The sequence below is a fragment of the Schistocerca gregaria genome, chromosome 7 (assembly GCF_023897955.1).
Source record: "Schistocerca gregaria isolate iqSchGreg1 chromosome 7, iqSchGreg1.2, whole genome shotgun sequence".
Lineage (NCBI taxonomy): Eukaryota > Metazoa > Arthropoda > Insecta > Orthoptera > Acrididae > Schistocerca > Schistocerca gregaria.
Genome location: NC_064926.1, coordinates 217,868,728 through 217,895,439, shown reverse-complemented (window position 1 = coordinate 217,895,439; position 26,712 = coordinate 217,868,728). Strand labels below are relative to the sequence as shown.

The 26,712-nt window shown below is 38.0% G+C and overlaps 1 protein-coding gene across 7 annotated transcripts in view; it reads right to left on the bottom strand.

Moving 5' to 3' along the window:
• The window catches only part of LOC126281500 (multidrug resistance protein homolog 49-like), a 353,880-nt gene that overhangs the window by 167,950 nt on the left and 159,218 nt on the right, over positions 1–26,712 (bottom strand). For all 7 annotated transcript variants that reach the window (XM_049980508.1, XM_049980507.1, XM_049980511.1 and 4 more), the window contains exons 2-5: positions 23,455–23,540; positions 16,054–16,114; positions 12,252–12,445; positions 11,491–11,635 (exon numbers count right to left, since the gene is read on the bottom strand). In XM_049980508.1, coding sequence (XP_049836465.1) covers positions 11,491–11,635; positions 12,252–12,445; positions 16,054–16,114; positions 23,455–23,540 — 486 coding nt within the window. The remainder of the gene's footprint in view (positions 1–11,490; positions 11,636–12,251; positions 12,446–16,053; positions 16,115–23,454; positions 23,541–26,712) is intronic.

Sequence of the window (26,712 nt, the reverse complement as noted above, 5' to 3'; positions counted from 1 at the left end):
TTTCCATCTCTTATGATCTTGCTTGGCACATACTCATATAACGCATATTGTACGATGGTTTTGAACTTTGTCCACTGATCCTCAACACTATCTGTACTTGAGACAAAACATTTGTGTTGAGCCATCAGGTACTCTGTAATCTGCTTTTTGTCACTTTTGCTAAACTGAAAAATCTTCCTACCTTTTTTAATATTTCTATTTACGGCTGAAATCATCGATGCAGTAACCGCTTTATGATCGCTGATTCCCTGTTCTGTGTTAACTGTTTCAAATACTTCGGGTCTGTTTGTCACCAGAAGGTCTAATATATTATCAACACGAGTCGGTTCTCTGTTTAACTGCTCAAGGTAGTTTTCAGATAAAGCACTTAAAAAAATTTCACTGGATTCTATGTCTCTACCACCCCTTATGAATGTTTGAGTCTCCCAGTCTATATCCGGCAAATTAAAATCTCCCCCCCAGAACTATAACATGGTGGGGAAATCTACCCGAAATATATTCCAAATTATCCTTCAGGTGCTCAGCCACAACAGCTGCTGAGTCAAGGGGCCTATAGAGACACCCAATTACCATGTCTGAGCCTGCTTTAACTGTGACCTTCACCCAAATTATTTCACATTTCGGATCTCCGTCAATTTCCTTTGATACTATTGCACTTCTTATTGCTATAAACATGCCTCCCCCTTCACTGTCCAGCCTGTTTCTGCGGTATACATTCCAATCTGAGTTCAGGATTTCATTACTGTTTACGTCTGGTTTCAGCCAACTTTCTGTCCCTAATACTATATGGGCATTGTGACCATTTCTTAAGCATATGGGTGAGAAGGAATTGAGGTTGTGAAGGAACAAAGATAGGGTGTCTTGGTCCTGAGTCCAGATCATGAAGATTTCATCAGCGAACCTGAACCAGACTGGAGGTTTGGTGTTTTGGGAGACTAGGAAGGTCACTTCTAGATGGCCCATAAAAAGGTTCACACAGGAGGATGCTATGAGGGTGTCCATGACTGTGCTGCATATTTGTTTACATACCTTCCCTTCAAATGAGAAGTATATGTGGGTTAGGATACAATAAGTAAGCTGTCTGAGGAATGGGAGAGTGGGTCTGGAGTCTGAAGGACACTGGAAAATATAGTGTTCAATGGCAGTAAGGCCATGGGCATGATAAATGTTGGTGTATAGGGAGGTTGTGTCAACAGTGACGAGTAAGGATCCAGGAGGTAAAGGGGTGGGGATGCTGGAGAGTCAGCGAAGGAAGTGTTTGGTGTCTTTGACATGGGAGACTACATTATGGGCAAGTGGTTGGAGGTATTGCTCAATGAGGGCCGAAAAGCTTTCAGTGGGGGAACAATAACCAGCCACAATGGGGTATCCAGGATTGTTGGGTTTCTGAATTTTGGGGAGCACGTAGAAGGAGGCAAGTGGGGTGTCATAGGAGTGAGGAGGGACAATGGTTCAGGGGGGATGTTTTGTAAAGGGCCTAAGGTGTTTTATATTGGTATGACTTCCAACCAGCTGTCCACCAGGATGAACACCTACTGCCAAACTTTGGCCAAGAGCAAAGTAGATCATCCTGTGGCACAACATGCAGCTGAACATGACATTTGATTTCAGTGGCTGCTTCACGACCCAAGCCACTGGATCCTTACATCCACCACCAGCTATTCTGAACTGTGCATGTGGGAGTTATCCTTACAACAGATTCTCCACTTCTGTAATTATCCCAGCCTCAACCTAAGGTAACATTCTGTCCCTACACCCTACAACCAACAGTTTCCACTCCCTCCACCCCTTCTGTGCTATCATCTCCTCCCCAACCTCTCCTCCCACCCTGTATATTTGCAGCCCTCTGCCAACACATCCATCTATCTTCCCCACTCCACTCCTTTTTTGCTCCTTTTTTCCCTACCTCCCAGCCCCATAACATCCTGATGCTGCGCCTGTTGGCAGTCTAGTCCCTGCACACTGCACCAGACAGTGTTCATCTCTCTCCCCACCTGTATACTACTATCTCTTTCCCTTCCCCACCCCCACCAGATTGCTGCTTGCATCCCACGTGATGTTGCATTCCGGCCCATGTGTGTGTGTGTGTGTGTGTGTGTGTGTGTGTGTGTGTGTGTGTGTGTGTGTTACTGATGAAGGCTGTGACCGAAAGCTTTATGTGAGTACCTTTTAAGTGTGCCTGTCTGCAACTTGACATATCTCTTTTAAGGTAAGTAGCAATCTATCTTTTCCTACATTGTTGATATTCCTACCTGGAGTTTCCTTTGTTTGAAAATATCTTCAAACATAACTATGATTTACTAGTGTAATCATACACTGCCTTTACCCCTTGTCATATATCATACATACAAATAAGGTATTATACAATAATTTCCTGGACCAAATAAATGAATAGTACTTTGCCAGCATTCCTGTTTCCTTATTTATTATTAGACTTACTCCTGCATTACTGCTATTTATAAGAAGCATAACAAAGGATGGTTACTAAGAATGAAAATGACATGTTTTCAAACATTTTCTGTCACTATTTCTCTTCAGCTGTCAGCTAGTGAAACTAGTAAGTATAAAAATCTTCTGAGCTAATACCTTACTCCCACTGAAAGTAGACAAATAAGCATTATTCATTCCTTGAAATGTTTCTCCCCTGCAGGAAATGATTGGCTAAAAATTAATGCCATCAAAATATGGATCTCCTCTAAGATAACAGAAAAAGTGACTTACAGTAAAATCATAAATTTTCTGAATAGAACTATTTAATTTTTGCATGTTAAAATGTTTTCTTAAAATAGAAAACCATCAGTGTATAAGTTCCTCAGTTGGCTGAATATATAGGTGGTGTACGGAAAACAAGAAACATGTAACAGGCATGAGCAAGTTTTCAACTGTGTCAGCATTACAGTATTGTTAGAAACAGCATGAATACTGAAACTGTAGGTACTGTCTCTTCTCATGAACAATGGACCTTGCCATGGTGTGTCTCAACTATACAGAATGATGTATCATAACAACAATTACTGGTGTATCTGTGGAATGGACAGCTTAACACGGTTCCTGAAGAAGGGCAGGTAATTTTTCAGCAGTGACAGAGGAAACAGTCTGGATGCTTCATCAGTCTGGTCTTGGAAGATTGTCTACCGTAACCTCCCTATGTAGCAATATAATGAAAAGTATAATTGCTACGCACCATATAGTGGAGATGCTGAGACGCAGAAAGACACAACAAGAAGACTGTCAGAATCTTAGCTTTTGGCCAACAAGGCTTACATACACACTCACGCAAATGCAACTCACACACACATATGACCACAGCCTCTGGCAGCTGGAGCCAGACTGTGTGAGGGTCCCCCCTCCCACTATTTGATATGTTCATACTGCAGCATGGCTGAAAGCAGTGGATAACTGCAGCTAATTGTTTTCCTGAAACAAGCAGCTCTACTGTATTCTTTAATGATGATGGCATTCTCAAGGAAAAAATATTGCAGATGCAAACAAGTACAACATTCAATTATCCTGGACATGACTATTCAGGAGTACATTGTTACCCAGACAAAAAACAAAAGTGGTCTGAAGCTCTGAGTGTTGAATGTTAGATCACTTAACAACATATCCAGATTATAGAATCTGGAAAGAAAAACTGATTGGCTGAAGTTAAATATAGTGGGAATTAGTATGAAGAACAAGCTTTCTGGCCAATTGAGAACAGGATAAACAATGTAAAATCAAGTAGAAGTAATGCACAAGTAGGTCTGATAATGAACAAGAAAATGTAGATGTCAGTGAACCACTATGAACAACATAATTGTAGTCAATGTGTAACAATAATGGAAATTCCTAGAAGGAACAATATGTAAAATAAGGAAAAGCCAACCATTCACATACAGAGGACTGATGTGTGGAGCACACAAACATGTAACAGTAAACAGTATTCACACTATCTTTTGAGCTCTTGTACTTTTTCTAGTGAAAGACACCTAAATGCCTACATCTGTGGCCATGGCAAGGTTGGTTATTAATTTTTATATATGCTCCACCACCACACTTCAGTTTTGCTAACTCAATTGTCAGAAAGACCACAGACATAACTAGGCCACTAAAATACAGCAAATCTTAGGCTGTGGAAGAATCTCAGTCAAAGTGCACAAATTTTGTGCTGATTTGGCAGTGCTACCCTTTCTTACCATTGTAACCAATCAATAAGTTAATACGTACTTCTTGAAAGACTGAAGTATGCAGTACTAACACAATCTATAAATCTAGACATAAAAAAGTTACCTCTAATTAGAAACACATCCACCTACTCCCCATGTTCACAAAAATTTTGAGAAGTTAGCTTACAACAGAATACTGAACCCTCTTTCCAAAAATAGCCTTTTAATGTCAGCTCAGTTTGGAAAGTGGAGATAAACAGGAAAAGATGGGTGGGCATGCTGGCAGAGGGCAGCACACAGAGAGAGAGGGGAATAGATGGGAGCTGATAGAGCATAAGTGGTGGAAACTATTGAGTGAAGGGTATGGGGACAATATGTTACTGAAAGTTGAAACTCAGATAATTTCGGGGATGGAGAACAAATTGTAAAGATAACTCCCAGCTGCGCAGTTAAGAAAAGTTGGTGGTAGAGGGGAGGATCCAGATGGGCCGAGAGGTGAAGTAGCTATTGAAATTAGGTGTGTTATGTTCATCTGTATGTTGTGTCACAAGGTGGTCTACTTTGTTCTTGGCCACAGTTTGGTGGTGGTGTTCATTGTGGTGGACAGCCGACTGATTGTCATACCAGAATAAAGAACTGTGCAATATTTGCAGCATAGCTGGTGTATGACATGGCTGCTTTCATGGGTGGTTTGACCTCTGACAGGGTAGAATAAACCCATGACAGGACTACAATAAGAAGTACTGGTGAGTGAATTGAACAGGTCTGCACCTAAATCTTCCATAGGGATATGATCTCTGTGTCAGACAGCCAAATCCATTCTTATGCCCCTCCCAGTCCCAGTCCCTTGCTACAGGGATCATTTGTGCACCAGCCTCTGCCAACACACCCACTAGTATTTTATCTTCTCTGATCCTCTCCTTTTCCACTCTCCTTTCACTTTCACTGTGGCCGTCCTCCCCCCCTCCCTTGCCCCCTCTCTCTCCCGTGGCCTTCCTGCCTCACAGCCTCCAAACATTGCACCTGTTGGCAGCCTAGTGCCTGCCCACTCTGCCAGACAATGCTCTTCTCTCACCCCACCCACACATTGCCATCCGTTCCCCTTCCATGCCCCGTTCAGATTGTTCCTTGCATTCTACCCATGACAGTTGCATTCTGTTCTGAGATGCTGAAAATGGCAGTCATATGAGTCATGTGTACATGGGGTGTGCTTAATTGTGTGGATGAATGTGTGTGTTTCTTTTTCTTTTTGTTTTTCTAATAAAGGCTGTGGCTGAAAGCTAATATGTAAGTGTCTTTTACTGTTGGCTGTCTACAACTCAATGTATCATCTTTAAGGTAACTAGTAGTATATCTTTTCCTTATACTGTTGATATTCCAACATGGAGTTTCCATCGTTTGATTGTACAATGTCAAGAAGAAATGATGAGTGCTTGTTCACGATACCCAGCAAAATTTAGCTTGGAATCTGTGATTATGATTAAAAGTCACATGTCAGGAGAAATTTGATATATGTAGCCACGAAATAAAAGACAAAAATTATTTCCTTCTAAAATTTCAGGTTCCTAGTAATCTAGGGACACTACTGGAGTTCTGCAAAAATCTAAAATTACATAAAAGCAGATGTCATTAGCTGTTCGTTCTATAAATTTTGTGACCAACTGAAATGAAGAGTTATAAGTGCTCTTTAATAATTAACTGATAGTGTAAACAATCTTCACTACACCTGAGTCCCTCTCAACTTGGGGCCTGAATTGACTATCCTCCTTTCTTGCCTTCCCCAACCTGTACCTCCTTCCTTTCTGAGGAAGGAATTAACAGTTCCAAGAACTTTGATATTTTTTGTACTTTTATGTGTCTATTGTCAGTATTTAGTTTTTCTTCTCTTGAAGGTAAGTACTGACCAGCCATTTCTGTCTCCCTGTAATTTTATAGTATTATGACATGAATATTCATTTTGATGAAATTAAGCACTCAGTCAGGATTTGTTCTGGGAATTTCCAGCCATCATTAATCATTGTTCTTATCCATCTAACTCCTAGAATGAATTTTCAGTCTGCAGTGAAGTAAGTTGGTTTGAAACTTCCTAGAAGATTAAAACTGAGTGCCTGAACAGGACTCAAACCTCGGACCTCTGTCTTTCACAGACAAGTGCTCTACTCACTGAATTATCCAAACATGATCTACAACCCATTTCACACCTTTATTTCTACCAGTACCTCTTCTCCCACAATATATGCAGGAAAACATCCAGGAAGTTTGGGAGATAAGAGAATAGGCACTGCCAGAAATAAAGCTGCATGGGCAAGTTGTGAAGCGTTCTTGGATACCTCAGTCAGAAAAGCACTTGTCCACAAAAGGCCAATATTCCAGGTTCAAGTCACATCTGACACACAGTTTTAATCTGTCAGAAAGTATTACTTTTAAAACAGCTATGATTTTTATGTCAGCACTTCATTTACACTGATGGTATGAATTTCGTATATAGCAGACCTTATGAGCTACACCTATAGAATCTATAATTTACAAGAAGAGGACACTTCTTTCATAAATGTGAACAGGTAACTTCTTCCTTCAAAAGTGTTGTTAAAATTATATACAGGGCAAATCATATGATGGAAAATCTGGGTTGGATAACAACAATATGAGAATGATAGATTGCTACTCACCACATTGAGGAGGAGTTATAAGGCACATAGAAAAATGGTCACTAGATATTATTAGCCACTAGAATAAGTATTTCATCAGACATAGACAAAACAAAAAACAAAAGGCAGTCAGACATGCATTACTCCCACACGTATGGCAACTGTCATCTTTGGGATCTAAGACCTGACTATGATTGCATCTAAAGTAAGCAGTGATCTTTCCTGAGGTGATTAGTATGGGTATAGACCAGGCATGGCAAGGGGAAGAGACATCAGGATGGGGGTGGGGGAAGGTTCTAGTGCTGCCTGTGTGAGCCTGCAGGGATGTAGTGGGTTCAGGATGGTGGGATGATAGTTGCAGCTTTGGATGGATGTGGTGGGAGGGGGGAGGGGGATATGGAGGGAGGAGAAAAGTAGAGAAGACAATAGGACTATACAGGTGTTCTAAAAGGATAGAAAGCATGTGTAGGGCTCAAGTGGAAGTGGACAAGGAGATAGACAGGAAGAGGGCATGGGCTATTGAAAGTTAGTGCCAGCAAGATTACAGATTGAAGGATATGCTACAGGGTAAGTTCGCACTTGCACATTTCAGAAAAGCTGGTGTTGCTGGAAAGAACCCAAATGGAACAGGCTGTGGAGCAGTCTTTAAAGAATTGGATGACATGTGCAGCAGCTTGGTGGTCCAACTGTCTCTTGGCCACGGCTTAGTATGGTCATTCGTGTGGGCAGATAGCTTCTTAGTGATCATGGCCAAGTAGAATGCAGCACAGTGGCTGCACCTTAGTTGATAGATCAAATGGATGCTTTCACAGTTAGCACTTTCTTTGATGGGTAGAAGATGACTGACATAGCTTGCATAGGTGGTAGTGAGAGCATCTTTGCACCTAGGTCTATTGCAGGGATATCAGCCATGGGGCAACGAGTTTACCACTGTGGGAGGATTGGAGAGGATAGTTGGAAAGATATTTCTCATTTCAAGGCAAGATGTGAGGTAGTTAGATCCTTTGCAGAAAATGTGATTCAGTTGCTTAAGACCCAGGTAGTACCGAGTCATGCGGGGGGCTCTCCACTGGAGCTGGACAATGGGTTTGTGGGGAACGGTAGGCAGTTGGTGAGTCAAGTGATGGGTGATCTATTTCTGGACAAGGTGGGGAGGATAATTTCAGTCCACAATGACCTTGGTGAGACCCTTGGTATATTTGGTGATGAACTGTTTGTCATTGAAGATGCAATGACCATGGGTGGCTATCAATCAATCAATCAATCAATCAAATTTTATTATCACGTAACATGCCTTATACAATCAAGGATTGCGACATAGGTGACTTGTCAGTTTTTATACTATGTACAGACTAATAAACTTAATTTTAGGTTATAATACATGTGTTGCTATACAGGTATTTTACACATTTGTCATAATAAAGTATTTTACACATTTGTCATAATACATATTGTGGTGATCTATACAATTATTTTTACATGGTTATCATTCAAGAATTCTTCTACCGTATAGTAGCATTTATTTTTTAGATATGTTTCCAAGTCTCCTTCAGTATATTTTAGAGGTGGGTCACATTTCCCTTCCAGATAGTATTTGTAAATTTCATGCCCATATAATGTGGAGTTTTTTCATATAGTGTTAGTCTATAGGTAGGTAACATGTAACTTGCTCTATGCCTGGTCTCATACTGATGCAAGAAGCAGTTGCCTTCAAAAAGTTGTGGGTTTCTTTTTGTGAATATGAGAAGCTCATATATATATAAGCTAGGTATGGACATTAGATCTAGTTTCTCAAATATAGGTTTGCAGTGTTGTCTCCTTTTTGCTCCTACCATGGCTCGGATTATCTTTTTTTGTAGCCTAAAGGCTTTGAGCAGATTTGTTTTCTCAGACCCCCAAAAAATTATACTATACCTTATGACTGATACAAAATATGCATAATATACAGTTTTCTTTACAGCTAAATCAGTAATGCTATATAGGACATTCATGGCATATACGAGACTGTTCAGTCGACTTAGTATGCTGTCTACATGGTAACCCCACAGCATATTCTTATTCACTAGTACCCCAAGGAATTTGACACAGTTTGCAGTGTCCAATTTTTTGTCTTTGTATGTTATTTCATTTATACATTGAGCCGATTGTTTTGTGGTGAAATGAACAATTTCTGTTTTTGTAAGATTTAATTTCAAGCTGTTATTTTTGACCCATTTCTCCACTTCCCCAAGTGTTTGCTCAATACGATGGATTAAGTCTTTATCAGTTTTGCAGCATACTATTGCTGTTGAGTCATCTGCGTAGAGGATGGTATCGGACTGAACCTGGCATGGCATATCATTAATATAATACAAAAATAGTAGAGGCCCTAATATAGAACCTTGCGGTACGCCTAACTGAGTGTGTTTCCAGCCAGAGACTAATTTTTTGTTACTGTTGTTTACAAGTACTCTTTGTTTCCTGTTTGCCAAGTATGATGACATCCAATTAAGAGATTTTCCTTGAAAACCATAGTTTGTCAGTTTTTGGAGAAGCAGGTCATGATTTACCGTATCAAAAGCTTTGGTAAGATCACAGAAGATGCCCGATACACACAGTCTATCGTCAAGACATCTGCTAACTTTTGTGACCAGTTCGTTTATTGCCCGAGTTGTGCTGCAGCCTTTCCTGAAACCATACTGATTGCGTAAAATAATGCTGTGGGACGAATTGTAATTTTGCCTCTGATCACATGCTGCTCTTTCAAATATTTTTGAAAAAATTGGTAATAGTGAGATAGGCCTATAGTTTCCCATTTCATCTTGTTTGCCTTTTTTATGAATTGGCCTTACTTCTGCATATTTTAATCGGTCTGGGAAACATCCTTCATCAAAAGACTGGTTGATTAAGAGAGAGAGTGGATGCGCAATACTATGACAGGCTATTTTTATTATTTTAGTGGGGACCTCATCCCAACCCACAGAGTTTAAATTTTTTAGGGACATTATGATTTTTATAACATCAGAGCTGGAAACATGGGAAAATTTAAAACCCGTGCAATTTTGCTCTGCAGCACTACCCTTTGTACTTGGTGGTGGATAATCACTAGTTTTATTACAATTTATGAAGAAGTCATTGAAGGATTCACAAATGGTACTGGGATCTGTAACAGCTCTACCATTTATCATTAGTTTTGAGGGGCATTTTTTCTCCATTTCATTGCCAACCTCACTTCTTATAACAGACCAAACAGCTTTTGATTTGTTTTTAGCATTTGAGATATAGCTATTATTTGCAATACGCTTTGCTAATTTAACTACTTCGTCAAATATTTTTTTGTATGTGCTTACGTATTTAAGAAATTCAGGACTTCGATTTACTTTTGCCTCCATATGTAGTTTCCTCTTTGTAGCACTAGACACTTTTATTCCTTTTGTTATCCATGATCTATTTTTAAGAGTCCTAGTCTGTACTGTTATAACAGGAAAACATTCATTGAATACACTCATGAATTCAGTTAAAAAGTTATTGTAGTTTTCATTTGTGGAAGTGTCTTTGCTGACTGACCACACAGTGGAGTTTAGTTTTTTAATAAATTCCTCTACATTTCCTTCACTAAAGCTCCTACATCTTTTTGTTGGGCAGGCTGGGTTTAGTTTTGATAGTGATACAAATAGTGCTGAATGGTCTGAGACTCCTAGATCTAGAATAAATTTTTCTTTTACACTGTAATTATAACTGCTAACAACATTATCTATACAAGTTGAAGAGGTTGCTGTAATTCTTGTGCATTGATCAAAATTTAGATTTAGCCCATATGTAGCTACCAGGTTCTTTAAATGTAAAGAAAATTTGTCATCAGTTCTTACATCAATGTTGAAATCAGCACATATAACTATTTTCTTATGCATTTTTCCTGTTTTTAATTTATATAACAAAGTCTCAAATTTTTCTAGGAATACAGAACTTATGTGGTACCCAGGGGTGCGATATATACTGATGATTAGCATGTTATACTCTCTAAGTTCAATGCAACAACTCTCAAATGTATGTTCTTCATTTAAATAGCTAAAACTCTGTCTTATTTCATAGCCTATTGTGGAATGCACTAGTATGCAAGAGCCACCATACCCATTAGTCCTACAGAAGTAGGTAGCTAGTTTGTAACCTGTAAGTTTATTGAGGAGTTTGATATTTTCAGGTTCAAGCCAATGCTCATTTAGACATATTACCTTTACAGATTGTTTCATACTTTCTAACAAAATTTCTATATGATAAAGCTTGCTGATCATTCCTTCAGATAGACCTCTAATGTTCAAATGCATAATGAAATTACTACTGCAAACATTACCAGCTAAAGCATCTTTAAAACTAACTTTTTTACTACGTAATGGCACTTCCACATGCGTTTTCAGTACTTGCACTGAGTTTTTAATGTTGGGCCAAAGTCGGTTGGAATTGGCCCATTTCGCTAGGCTGTATGGAGGGGACTTCTTGGTGAGGAGTGGGAAGCACTTCACAAATGTTTGTTTTACAACTAATACAAGGCTAAACATTGCATGAAGGTTAAAGCATAGAGGCTACACCTCATCCATTTGTGTACACAATAATAAACTGAACAACTTAGATTAATCACAATTAACTTATGAAAATCATCAACAAGACACAGACTTTAAGTTGTACGTGCGACCAAGTAAGATAATCCAAGAACTTACTTGTTTCTGTGCAGCATTGTTGAGACATATAATGCACAGTATACACATAATGAACTGTGCTGCTGTTGTTGAAGTCAGCCCAATGCCAAAGGCTCTCGCATCTTCTAGTATTGCATCTTTTGTGTCTTCCTCAGTACCATTAATGCTGAAACATCCATTGCATATTTTATGGTATCAAAAGGAAGATTCACTTCAGAAAACTTTAAAATTGGGTGGAGTGGCTAGTACATCATTACCTTCAGGATGAAAAGTTGATAGTATTTCTGACAACACATTTGAAAGAAGAAGAAAACACTAACAAGCTTTTGGAACTGTTATTTCTCTCGTTAGGGAGGGAAGAGAGAGAGTTTGTGATTGGTTGGAGAAGAGGTATAAGTCACTCAGACCTTTATTTAATATGTTAGAGAATTTGATATTTTCAGTTGTTCAGGAGCCAACAAGCATTTCCCTCATTCTCATAACAGATGGGCCCCACTCATTCCTAGAGTCTGAATGACCTGCCCCCTCTTTCTAAGTTTCCTCAATCTGTACCTCTTTCTTCCATGGGGAAGAAATGAATAGTTCTGAAAGCTAGTAGGAGTTTCCTCACTTTTAAATATGTATATTGACACTTCTGGAATTTCTCATCCTGAATGTAATAAGATTTCTCTTGGATATCAAAATCAGAGTAATGTACTCAACATTTATCAGTGTCAGACACATGCAAGAATGTTTTGTTGTGTCTATGGAATATGATTAAATAATTATTGGTTTAAACTTACATTAATCTTCCACCACCAAACCAGCTGAGCATGACTGCTTGGGTTATAGTGGTATTTGACATTGCACGATCTACTAGCAAAGAAGTGTATTCACCATAAAGTACAATAAAAGCTGGTAATCCCATAGCTGCAATGATTCCAAATGTGATACCAAGGAGCACAAGGAACTTCTCTGCACATGTTGCATATCGAAACTGGAAAAAAAATAAAAAATAAAAAAATAACTAAACAAACACTACTCTTGAGGATATGCTTCTCTATTATTATTGCTAAAACGTTTTATTGCAGACTGTGCAGACTTACAAAGTCATATTAAGAAACAAATGGAACACAGAAAATATATTTCAGGTAGACAGATTGATAAAATCACAGTGTGTCTTACTCTTTTGTCCTGTGTGCTTTCCACTACCCTATTATCAGAGGAATTTATGGCAAGTGAATGATAGATACTGGTAGCTGTTCAAGAGGAATATACTGTGTACCAATTATGTTTCCTTGAAGACTTGTGACAATATAAGAAAGAGACATTTTTACAACACATAACCATTTTTCATACAGCTTTACAATGAATACTGCTTCTTGACATGTATTACACAGGAGCTTTCTATCCCTTAATCTAGAGGATCTGATAATTTTTAGTATCTCCTGAGATATGTATTTAATTTTATTTTGGATCTTCTTGCTTTTATGTTAGATAGAAGCTTATTGAATGCCTTTACACCAGAATACTTTATACAGCTCCAGTTTGAACACTCGACAAGGATGAAATGTCTACATGAAAATTATTCTTATCTTGTTTGTGATTGTGCAAATCCCAGAACAGTTGAACTGATCTTTATTAACAACTACAAAAATCGTTAAGTGGTAAATGTACTTGAAGGTGTAAGAATTCCAAGTCTTCCATAAAGACATCTGCAAAACATTTCATTATCTGTTTTAAACAAAATTACAACTGCTCACTTCTGTTTAACAAATACTTCATTAGCAAATACTAAAAGGTTATATGAGTAAATAAGTAACTAATTCAGAGATACTGCATCAAACTGGAGAGAAAAGAGCTTTATAACAAAATCTGACTGAAAGAAGGGATAAATAGATAGGTAATCTAATGTGTTAAGGAGGAATGGTTAATCTGATAATGGAAAGAAGTGTAGCATGCAGAGGGTAAAAATCTAGGAAGATAACAGGAAGCAGATTGAAGGAGATGTATGCGCCAGTAGTTATAGAGAGATGAAGAGACTTGTACATGATAAACTAGAATGGGGAGCTGTATCAAACCAGTCTTTGGATTGAAGACCGCTGGAAAAAGAAGGAGAAGAAGAAGAATGATAACAACAACAATAAAAACCATAGCAGAAGATTATACATTCTTGATTATTTGGTCCAACATAATATATGGAATAAAATGAATAACATTGACAGAAAAATACATTTGTCATGTGCATATGTGGGCAAATTCATGGGTAAAAAGCTCATCCTAAACCTCTGGAATGATTCCAATCAAACTTGGTACACATATTAGTTACAATGTGGAAAGAAATACTGGGGTAAGAAGCACCAATTTCCTATTGGAGTATCTGTGATAATGTGGAGAGAGAAGGGAGGATAAGGGGATAGACAGACAGCAAGGTGGCAGGAGGTGATAGGGACAGATAGGAGGAAGAGGAGATAGATAGAGACAGGGGAAAGAAGAGATAGGTAGAGAGATGGGGGAGGGGGAGATGAAGGGATAGAGGGAAAGGAGGAAATGTACAGAGAAAGGGCAGAGAAGGGAGATGATCAGAGAGAGGAGAGAGGAGGAGATATCCACAGATCGGAAATGGGAAGAGCTGAAGATGGAGACAAAGAGAACGGGGAGGAGGAGATGGACAGAGAGAAAAGGAGGAGGAGATGGACTGATGGGCAGGAACAAATTAACAGAGACAGAAGGGAGGAGGGGATAGACAGAGAGAAGGACAGGAGGAGAAGGGCAGAGAGGTGGATGGAGGAGATGGACGGAGAGAGGGGATGGTGGAGATAGACAAGAAATGAGGATATGGACTAATAGAAGATTGGAATGAATACATATCCAGGCCACATAAAGATATATTGTAATGAAGGTAAATGAAAAAAAGTGAAATTACTAGAGCTGTTAAAAAGAAGGAGAAAATCAGAACTGGAGGAGATGAAACATCAGAGAGAGAGAGAGAGAGAGAGAGAGAGAGAGAGAGAGAGAGAGAGAGAGAGAGAGAGAGAGAAGAGAAAGTGAGAGAGGAAGAGGGTGCAGACATATAGATAAAAGAGTAAAATATATGAGCAAATTCACAAAAAAAAAAAAAAAACACCAGAAGTACGAGGGAATCTAAAAAGGGAGTATATTCATGGAGGCTTTGAGTCTTGAATGGCAGCAGGATGTAATGATATGTCAGAGAGAAAATTACTGCCTTAGAAGTTAAGGGAAACACATACCAAATGGGTGAATCTAAATGGCCTGGGTTGTGCACCAAGCACTCATACTGTAGAACATTTCAACCAATGGGTGCTGAGTATCCCCAAAGTGGACAGTTCTCGTCTGTTCATTTATCCTTTCAGCTGATTAGTGGTAATCATTACTAAATAAAAAGTTGTGCAGTGAACAAATATTTGTGGTTCCATATATTGCTTTGCCTTTGATGTAAATTTTATGAGTGGTGTAACTTGAGTAAGTGTTAGCAGGTGGCCATATGAGGTAGGTTTTACAATTGGAACAATGCAGTGGTAGAAACCTTGACAGAGCAATGACAGTCTGGGAATGTATAATGTTTGATAAGGTCTTTACAAAGATTATAAAGTGGAGGAAGTGAAAGGAGGGGGCTTATGAAGGATATAATGGAGAGATTATCTCATTTCAGAGTTTGATTTTTGAAAGTCACAGCCATGGTAGTGTTATTTATTGAAACAGTTGAGGCTAGGGGATACTGGGTAAGTAGTGGGCTGCTTCTTAGTTTTTTGAAATGGAAGCTATATTTGTCAGAGGGTGAGTGGAGGACACTGCCTAGGAATTTATCTGAGAACAAAAACAGTTGGGCAGGTGTGAGAAGGTAAGCTGGGAAAGGTTGTTGGCATATGCTTCAAGGGATCTGATGGTGCATCACATACATTTGCATCAGTTTCCAAGAGATGTTGATGCTGAAGAGGTGTAAGCTGTCAAAGTGGAGGTAATGATGCTCACTGGATGGTTTCATATGGGTTAAGGTTTGAATTTGAGCTTCAGTGAGGTGCTTATCAACATCAAGTCAGGTGGGTCTGGATCTGAAAAAGAAACACATGAGTTTCAGTTGTGAGTAGTTTAGCTACAGCAAGAAGTAGGAGAAGTCTCCTTCACTGTTTGTCCATATGATAAAGATGTTATTAATAAATCTGTACTAAGCCAGGGTATCCACATTCTGGGCTCTGAGGAAGACTGGCATAGGGGGTTCTGGTTCTTAATGTGAAGTAGTTATTGGTAAGAATGAAGTGAGGGAAGTGATAATAAATGAAGTTTTCAGGAGGTTTACAAGTGTGAGCGATAGGGGCAATGTTCTGCAGCTCAGAGACCATGTGTATACCAGTATAGGTTGTGACAAGGGTGGTTTCAAGAGGAGAGAGGTGGGAATGGATTTGAAATATTCCAGAAATGGTTAGGTCTTTAATGTAGAATGGGAGGCACTGAGTAACATGGTGATGCTGATCAGCTATGGCTGAGATGCATTCAGTATGGACTTTGGCACAATGTGTGAATGAACAGATGAATGAATCAAACACAATTATTGTATAAAAAAATGTTTCTGGTACCTTCACTTACCAACTGATGGTAGCTTACTGGTTTATACTGCTCTTGTTCATCTTTTGGTGAGAGGAAAGATCTGAAAGAAAATCAGTGAGAAAATTGAATGAATGCTTTAGTGATTTCCAAATGAAACTACAAAGTACATAGTAAGTATAAACTTTAAGAACACAAAATGCTACATGTACAGTTTCCGTTATCTGCATGCGCGCGCGCGCGCGCGATCATACACACACACACACAGAGGTATCTTACTTTGCATACACTACATATCTCCTAAGTGTGTCCATCTCTCTGAAATGTTCATTCTGGGGTGACACTAACCTATCTTAAGAAAGCACAAATCAAAACGTAGTAGTTTTAACTACTGATCAACAAATAAGAGACATAATTTACAATTAATAATAATTCTTCACAAAAAACGAAAAAGACATCATATTGCTTGAATTGAGCCTGCAGTAACACACAGCAGATTGCAGGAAAGTCAAGTGAACAGCTGATATGCTTGACAAGCTGTCAACATAGTTCATGCGCTGGTCACCAGGAGCACTGCAATCAGTTTCTTCTTGTTACAGTGCTAAGTTATGTGACTATTAATTTCTGAGTTGTAATTCTCACTTTGTTACCAAACAGACTTTACAATATATGGCTAAATATTAACTAGTTATGCAGTCACTTCTGTGTGAATTGTTCTAACTGTTCTACATATCAATGGGCATGATTTTTTTCTGAATAAAACCATCTCTCAAGATAATGCATTATGTTTCACATCTGTCTCCGCTGTATTAGAACTAAGCATACTTATTAAGTTCATAAGTCAAGCAACTGACTCTGAAATTGGTGACTTCAACATGATTCAGCTAGAGAAAATAACTTCAACAAGACAGAAGCATTAAGCTGAATTTTTGAGAAACAGGAAATGGCAAGATGGGTGCACCTACCCACAGTAACCAGACTTGCAGTGCGGCAGCACCGTTTTGGCCACATAACCCAGCATTAAAATCATTCATGCAGGTAGAGGCAAGTTTTCTTTGCATTAGAGAGACTACAGCTCCACCCATTTTGCTCTGGTTGCCAGCCAGTTAGATCACCATTACACAACATAGATGCAAGACATAACAACCTTACCTACACAAACTGAAACATATGCAACACTCAAGGTTGAGTTAATTTGTACAGTGTTAGCTTTGCAAGCAGAATGAGTGAGACAGGTACTGATGCAGGAGGACATTGGAGACAGAAAACCATTCCAGTACCTCTGCCATTTACAAAGCAAAGTCAAGATGTGTGTGGTGCTAGATACACCATTAGGCACATCACAGAGGAGTCACCTGGCAGCACAGGTAAAATCCCTTATAGCTCACAAACATCATATCTCAGCAGCAGAAGACACCAGCCAGCCAGATACTTGCTGATATCATCAAAAGTCTGGAGACTAGGCACACAAACACATTTCACTGTGCTCTTTCCTCAATCAAAAAATGACACTCTGAAATAGGTGCATCCCATTCTCCACTGCTATCTCTGCACCCCTTCATATCAGACCACAACCCAGGATCATATTTTTTAGTGGACACTGGTTCTGATCTATGTATTTTGCTGTGAACTCTGTTCACTGTTACACAAGTGCCGACCACCAACTTGGTTACTTTCTTTCTGTTGCTAACAACTCATCCATCACGAATTATGGAATGCAACATAGGGAATTAGATCTGGGACTACGATATCAGTTTATGTGGAATTTTACTGTGGCAGATGTGATGGAGTCAATCATCAGGACTGACTTTTTAGCACACTATCACCTACTGCCAGTATCATAGATATGGTAGAATTCATGCATCTAGCCAAAGCACAAGAATCTGGCCAGGAGCTATGGGGGTTTTTAACAGACACTGTGCCCAGAGTTCAACTGAGACTTACCAACATCCTAGGTATGAATGCCTAATTATACTGCAAGTATTTTAACAGTAGAACTCAACTGTTCATATCTTCTACATCTTGTAAGCATACTTTTGAAATCAAACACAACTTACATTACCCCAGTGTCAGGGCACCAATTAAAATAATAAAAGGTCATTTTGTATGCCCAGGGATAGAAAAATATTATTGAATCTGGGCTTTCACATGTCCACAATGTCAGCACAACAAGGTTTCTGACCTTATCCACACCCCAGTGGGAGATTTTCAAGACTCAACAGCACAGTTTGCACATGTTCAGGTTGATGTGGTAGGACCATTACCCCTTTCAGATGGACAATGATATCTATTGACAGCAACCGACCATGTACTCAACAGCTAGAGGCCATCCCTGTGGTCAACATTTCAGCTGAGCCACTGCCACTGCCTCACCCATTTCACACTACGGCAGACCAATGATGTCAGTTTGAGTCCAAACTATTTGCCAGTTGAGCAAATTTTGTTGTGTGGTACACCACAAAAGAACAAGCTACCACCATGCAAGTAATGTTATGGTGGAATGTTGGCACTGGTCATTAAAAGTTGCACTAATGTGTCATGAGTCAAAGCAGACATTTGTGTTACCATTAGTCTTACTCAGCCCACATATAATTTGCACATTTGACCTGGACTCTACACCATTTGAGTTACTATATGACAAAGTTCTGTGGCTATCTGATAAATTCATCAACCCACTTGCAATCGCAATGAATATCTCAAATGAAACAGACTTCACTATTAACTTAAGAAAATGAATGTCACAAATCCAGCTGTGTCAAGTATCATGTCATGGTGCCCCATAAATCTTTCTACAGCAAGAGTTGCAGTCCTGCACACATCTAATGTTGCACTGAGATGGATTAAAGCTTGTACTGACACCTCACTGTATGTGTTCACATCATATCCTTAGCATGAAGGAACATTAGACATTCTCATCAGTGATCAATGGGTAGTGCAAAAATGTTATTACTAGCACATATGTTGCTATTCTATTGGGTTACAGAGAATAAACATTCAATTAACTGAGAGCTTGAGAGAAAGTATTTTACATCAATTGTACTGCCATTTCATATATGTTTTCCATCATCATCCTCATAACCATCATAACACTCATAGGTTACAGTGCCAGTCAGGCAGTCCCTATTGTTGGTAAGTTATTGTCACAGTTCAGTAGTAACCTCACGAGTATCATAAAATAATTTACTACAAGAAGCTGGCAGAGCAATGCAGGATAAAAATTGTGACTACTTAGAAACTACCTATTTTGATTTCAAGTTGGTTATACATGATGTATCACAAAGTTCAGTGTAAGAAGTGCTACTTTTGATACTGTACCTAAATGATATGCCGAATGAGGCAAATGGAAATGCGATATTGTATGGGGATGAGACTACAGTAGTAGGAAGCGATGAGACTACAGTAGTAGGAAGCTGTTGATCAAGTTAAGCAAATGAGTACTGTTAATATGATTGCAGATTGAAATTACTAATAAATATTTTGGAGAGAGTAATCTGTTCATAAACATGAAGAATATTACTACACTTGAAAACAAAGGTAATTAAAAATGCTCAGTTGGAAGATATAAACATTAAACTTCAAAATGTTAAAAAAGGCTAGAATCAGTAAGTGGAATCCTCATGATTGCAACACAGGATCAAATAGCTTTGATTTTTTTAAGAAAAATCTAATTTGTGGTAAAAAATATGTATGTAAAGCGAGTGTACACCTGTCCTTTTTTCCCCCTAAGGTAAGTCTTTCCGCTCCCGGGATTGGAATGACTCCTTACCCTCTCCCTTAAAACCCACATCCTTACGTCTTTCCCTCTCCTTCCATCTTTCCTGGAGAAGCAACCATAGGTTGCGAAAGCTAGTAATTCTGTGTGTGTGTTTGTGTGTTTTGTTCATTGTGCCTGTCTGCTGGCGCTTTCCCGCTTGACAAGTCTTGGAATCTTATATATATATATATATATATATATATATATATATATATATATATATATATATATATATAAAACAGAAAGAAACTTCCACATGGGAAAAATATATTAAAAATAAAGATTCCAAGACTTACCAAGCGGGAAAGCGCCGGCAGACAGGCACATGAACAAAACACACAAACACACACACAGAATTACAAGCTTTCGCAACTGGCAGTTGCTTCGTCAGGAAGGAAGGAAGGAGAGGGAAAAATGAAAGGGTGTGGGTTTTAAGGGAGAGGGTAAGGAGTCATTCCAATCCCGGGAGCGGAAAGACTTCCCTTAGGGGAAAAAAAGGACAGGTGTACACTCGCACACACACACACACACATATCCATCCGCACATACACAGACACAAGCAGACATATTTAAAGGCAAAGAGTTAAGGGCCCTTAACTCTTTGCCTTTAAATATGTCTGCTTGTGTCTGTGTATGTGCGGATGGATATGTGTGTGTGTGTGTGTGCGAGTGTACACCTGTCCTTTTTTTCCCCTAAGGGAAGTCTTTCCGCTCCCGGGATTGGAATGACTCCTTACCCTCTCCCTTAAAACCCACACCCTTTCATTTTTCCCTCTCCTTCCTTCCTTCCTGACGAAGCAACTGCCAGTTGCGAAAGCTTGTAATTCTGTGTGTGTGTTTGTGTGTTTTGTTCATGTGCCTATATATATATATATATATATATATATACCAGATCATTTCTGGTGAAAACCATCCACACAAAATTTAAATGCTTATTTCAACTGTCTCCTGCAACAGTAGTACTAATATTAAAATTTTTAGTTTTCCTGTAAGTGCTTATGCTTCCTGCCATGTAAACACAATTACTGTCCATGTTTAGCAGTGCAAAGTGTTGTAAAATTGTGTCAAATGTAAAAATCTGTAAGAAGTAATGTGTATTTATGTTCTTATCCACTAACTTGTCCAACATCATGACAGTGATCAAAAGGTAGACAAATCAATAAATCGAGGGAAATAATTCCTTTGAGCGACATGATTATAATAGTTATGCCTTCTCACGTATTTTCTGATACAAAATTCATTCATTAAAATAGAACAGACTTTCCAAACAGAACTAGTAGAGACAAAAAGTAGTTTTTGTTGTATTCCTTGAGTACTTTAGATGTACAAAATAACTGTGTGATCCGCAGCAGCTACATCTGAAATGTGAACAAGTTTTCTGGATCAGAAAATATCAGGTAAGTATATTAAATCACTAGTTTGTGGCCTTGCATGATGTCTCTCACAATACACTATAGTATATGCTTCATCATTCATTTCTGACCCTGTCAACCTAAATGAATAACGTTTTTGTTATAAATTAGAGAAAAATCATAGCTAAAAATAAGTGTCTACTATTCTAACAATTATGCTGTAAAAACAACTGCAGGAAATTCAGCACCACTTTAATCTCTTTGTGTATTCTGCTCACAGAAGACAAACACATATTTGATAGTATGATGCACTTGAACAGCTTTAAGAGTGGCAAAATACAGCTTGGTTGCTAGATATCAACGTGTAATTTACTCAACAAGCAAGTTGAAGGACAATTGAGGGAATGGAGGCAAATGAAAATCAGACAAAGATCATAATCTAGCTACATAGTCAGTCTTAGATATTCAGAGGGGTGTAGAGCAGAAAACAGATTTAAAAGGAAATGATTAATTTAGATACTTTGCCCATAATTAATGGAATTAATATAAAAATACTGGTATGATACAAAGCGTATCTCAAACTAAACAATTCAAACAAAACAACTGAAGTACAAAGTAATTGCTGTAGTTATTTCTGTTATCACAAACTGTAGATGCACAAAACAATCAAACTAAACATGTGTAAGTAAGAAGCGAAACAAAGTTTAGTTCCAAAATATGACTAAATACTTATTACTAACTGCAAATTGAATAGTGTTGAATTAATGACCAAGAAAAATATTGTTGCAAAGATTAAAAACTGACATATAGTACTATGCACTCTAGGGAATAGGACTATAAACCTATTTCAACTGTAGCCTGCCTTTGCAGCAGTCATAGGGAAAGTGATAATACAGAGTGCTGTGAACAGCAGATTCATGAAGGTGGGAGATACACAAAGCTGGGAGCAACATGTATACTGTCCTCCTTTTATCAGAAATGTCAGTGAGAGAATAGTTCTCAGGTGCACACCTGGATATCATTGCACAGTGGGTATAATATTTTGGCAGATGACTATGTTGTCATAATCGCATCCACTGATGAACTGGTTGTTGATGGATGAGCACATGGAGTTTATCTCAGTGCCTTCTGCAGTTTAGTGGTGTGTCTGAGGATTTTTTCTCATCATAGATGTCATCCTTAATGGATGAATTCCAATTTACCTACCAATTTACCTGCCTAAGTGGCAACAGAGATATTTCGACCTGCCAAGAAGCTGGAGTGCATTACTATACATCAAATATCTTTGAAAAGAATAATTATTTCAGAAGACCTAATCTGTGTATGGGGTGCTGTAATTTAAGTGAACACAAAAAGTTAATGACCTTCTGCATAAAGTTTTAACTTCATATTATTACACAGGTGATGCAGTTTATACTCAAGTATGTCCTTTTATTGGTGTAACAGATGATGATTGCATCCTGTAATATGGCTACAGCTGACCACACAGTGCTCATCACACATATAAATATTTTTGGTAGCAAACAATCCAGTGCGCTGAGTGTCAGCTAGATGTCTGGCCTTAATCTAATAAAGAATGTGTGTTGTATTATGGAGAGGTAGCTCACAGTTGTCTTTCCCCAAGCCTTACTAGACTAAGAGCAGTATTGTAAGTTAAGTGGGATTCATTCTCTATGAATTACACTACTAACACCATCATAAAATGTTGCATTTGTGTCTAGACATACAATATTGTCAAATGTCTTTGTGATGTACTGTTACATGAAGCTGTTCCCTCGTTTTTTATATAAAAAAACAGATGATTGTATGATTTTGTGTTAAATAGTTTTTTTAATGTTTCCTTTGTGTCCTTTTGGGCTTTGTCCATTGCATTTAGCATGTTACAGTTTGAGTTATGTTATTTTTTAGCATTTTCACTTGATACACTTTTCAACTTTTATAACTAGCCTACACTATGCAAACCACCATAAAATATGTAGCAGGTGATGGATTACCTCTTCCTTTCCTTTCAATTCTCATATAGTGACTCCAAAGAATAACAGCCTCTACATCACTATATGAGCATGAACATTTTCTAGCGAAAAGGATCTGTAATCCACTACCTTTTTACATCTTCATCTCTCTTGCCATGCTGTTCAGTATATGTTGGAATACTTAAAGAAATAACCAAAATGATGTTTATATTTTTTGGTGTAATGTAATACTGTGATCTTCATTTCATTTCTGCATTATATGTCGGTCAAGATTCATGTTTGAGGTTTCTTCTATGTTCTTTATTTATAACACTGTATTTTGGTACTTTTTTAAAAAAAAAATCAAAAGCAGTAGGAAACTTACAGGGAGAAAATGCCCTTCTTCTTGTTGGATGATAACGATGTCTCATGTGTTGTCACCCGTAACTTCCTCATATTCTCTTGGGTGTCCTGTAACAACAAAATGTACATCAGTAATGTGAGATGTTAACTCTTCTGTGTATTGCAGTAAGGAATATTGTTATTCTCATTTAGAAATGGCTGGATACATGTGAAGAATAAACTCACAAGTGTCTATACATGCTGAATAAGCCAACAGTGCAGAAAGTATCATATATTAAAATGGATCAGTCAGGTAGAAACTGTATTTAATTCTTGTTCCTTTAGTGTACTAGTTGGGAAATCATGCTGATCATATTTCTTATTGTGGTTTTTTTTTAAACGTACTCTAATCCTATACATTAAAATAACAGGGAGACATATTGGCTGGCCATTACTCCCAGTGCTACTGATAGATGCATTTAAAAATAAATGTATCTAACACAAATACTGGAATTTAATCTCTGACTGGCCAGGTGGTCCGTGTCTTTGTATTTATATAGCTTGTGAATTTTCCTTTTGATAAATGAAACATATACATTCATTTTTCATTTGTTTGACTGCAATAATCTATGGCACCACCAGTTAGTGTGGCAATTTCTGCTAAAATAATATGCATTTTTTTTTATGGAGTATGATTGTTCGATATATTCTTCATATTTCCTCAGTCATAAGTTTCACACATTATAAACTTTGTCTAAGTACTTCTTCCAAGGCCACATTCAATATTACTAGTTACTCACATATGTGTGTGCCAAACTTGACCCTTCTTCTGGCAAAAATTTTCCATACGGTAAAGTATTGATTTCTTTCCTCACCTACTAACTTAATTGTTTCTGCAGTTTTTATTTTACTAAGTACCTATTACCTACAATGTTTAAGCTTACTATAGTTTTATTGTTCTTTTTACACCTTATTTACCTTGTATCTAATATTTATTTCTCAACTTAAGACTCAGTTTTGTGAACTATTAAATAAGAATGAGGTTTCCTTTTTCTAATTCCTTTTAGATACAAAAATTGGCCCTTCAGTTTTTGTATCAATAAAATTTTGCTTCTAATTTATTAGTTTAAAAGAACTATCTCAAAAGAATGATTCTGTGAAAGAAAAAGACTTTGTTGATATCTAATTCAAACAACTATGGTGCTTAGCATTTCGTTTAATGGTACAGTCTGTCAACAAACGATTTCATACAAGCTTTGTCAACACTCTAAAGGAAACATTCTGTGTCAACTATATTTTGTCTTAGGTTTGTAATAATGAAAAGAGTCTAAAGAGTGGAACAGAACAGCTAAATTAGATCCTTGTGCCTATTCCTAAACCCATTACAAGAAAAAGTAGCACAACGTATATAGTCTTGAAACATTTGAATATGCATACACTTATTGTCAATGATACATTCTTTCCAGTGCTGCAAAATAATGCTGATGCATACCAACTCCTTCACTCCATATGCAAGTGGAATGGGAAGGAACCTAAATATATGATACAATGTTAAGCACCCTCTGTCATGCACTTCACAGTGGATTGCAGAGTATACACATAGATTTAGATGAAGCACATGCCATGGATTCAAACTTTCATGATTGCCACAGCTGCACCATCAAATTTTCCTACATCTGCTTTCCACTGCATCACTTATTAGGGCTTTTCAGATGACATTGCAGACAGAGTGGCAGTATGTAATTTCAATGATGGCATAACATGCATTGTGGAAATTATGGAATGGCTCTTACTTCAGATTGGACCAGCCTGTTACAACTTCTGCACAAAAACAGATGAAAAGCATATTGAGCTAGCAGAGCAGTGGATGACTGGTTGCTGCTAAAGGGTCTCACAGGGCCACCATGGCCACTAAGAATACAGAAGAGAACCATCTTTTGGATCTGTAAGGATTGCTGTGTGGTCCAGGGATCACTAACTAGACATACGATTAACTTAACTGTAAAAAATGTAACCCAAAACTTTAAACACATTTTTCTCAAACTTGTATTTTTCAGATTGTTGGGAAACATAACTTAAGTATGATATACACAATTTTGATTGAATTTTAATGCCAACTTTCTCAATTGAATTCTGTATCAGCTTACAAAGCCGTTTTGAATGATCTTGAAAAGTCTGTTTTCGGTGCACATTTTTCCCTCGATTTTGTGGGTGAAGAAAATAACTTTTGTTTCACCATTTTGTTATAACTTCCTATTTTTCAATTACCCTATATATTCTGATAGAAAATATACATTATTATGTCATACATCCAATAGGAGGGCTTTGGAAATTCCTGCTGGTGACCAATGTTCCACTTGCAAAAGGTCTTTCCACCTGGTGCAGCAGTTACAGGGAGCATCCAATGTTGACACAAAAATGATTTATTATAGACAAAAGTGTAAGGAACAAAACTATATCATTTTATTTTAACTGAAAAACTCCCTAAATGCACCAATTTTTCAAAATTGGATGTTCTACTTTATTTTCAATTTATTGATTTCTTATACAAGTAACTAATGTGTAAAAGCTATTATTTGGCCTTCTGATCTATCTCTGTCCTAGCATGTTTGCAAAATAACGCTGGGTACTTGGATGCATATTTTACATTTTTTCAGACATCTACATCTACATCTACATCCGTACTCCGCAAGCCACCTGACGGTGTGTGGCGGAGGGTACCCTGAGTACCTCTATCGGTTCTCCCTTCTATTCCAGTCTCGTATTGTACGTGGAAAGAAGGATTGTCGGTATGCTTCTGTGTGGGCTCTAATCTCTCTGATTTTATCCTCATGGTCTCTTCGCGAGATATACGTAGGAGGGAGAAATATACTGCTTGACTCTTCGGTGAAGGTATGTTCTCGAAACTTCACCAAAAGCCCGTACTGAGCTACTGAGCGTCTCTCCTGCAGAGTCTTCCACTGGAGTTTATCTATCATCTCCATAACGCTTTCACAATTACTAAATGATCCTGTAACGAAGCACGCTGCTCTCCGTTGGATCTTCTGTATCTGTTCTATCAACCCTACCTGGTGCGGATCCCACACTGCTGAGCAGTATTCAAGCATTGGGCGAACAAGCGTACTGTAACCTACTTCAGACACACTGAAATTCAATTACATATATTATGATTTATCAGTTTTTAATAGAAATAAGGCCAAATTTGAACAAAATACTACTTATAACCAAATATATAACAAGAAACACAAATAACAAGAAACCAAAATTAATTCAGTCATTTGATTTATTGACATTCGTGGTA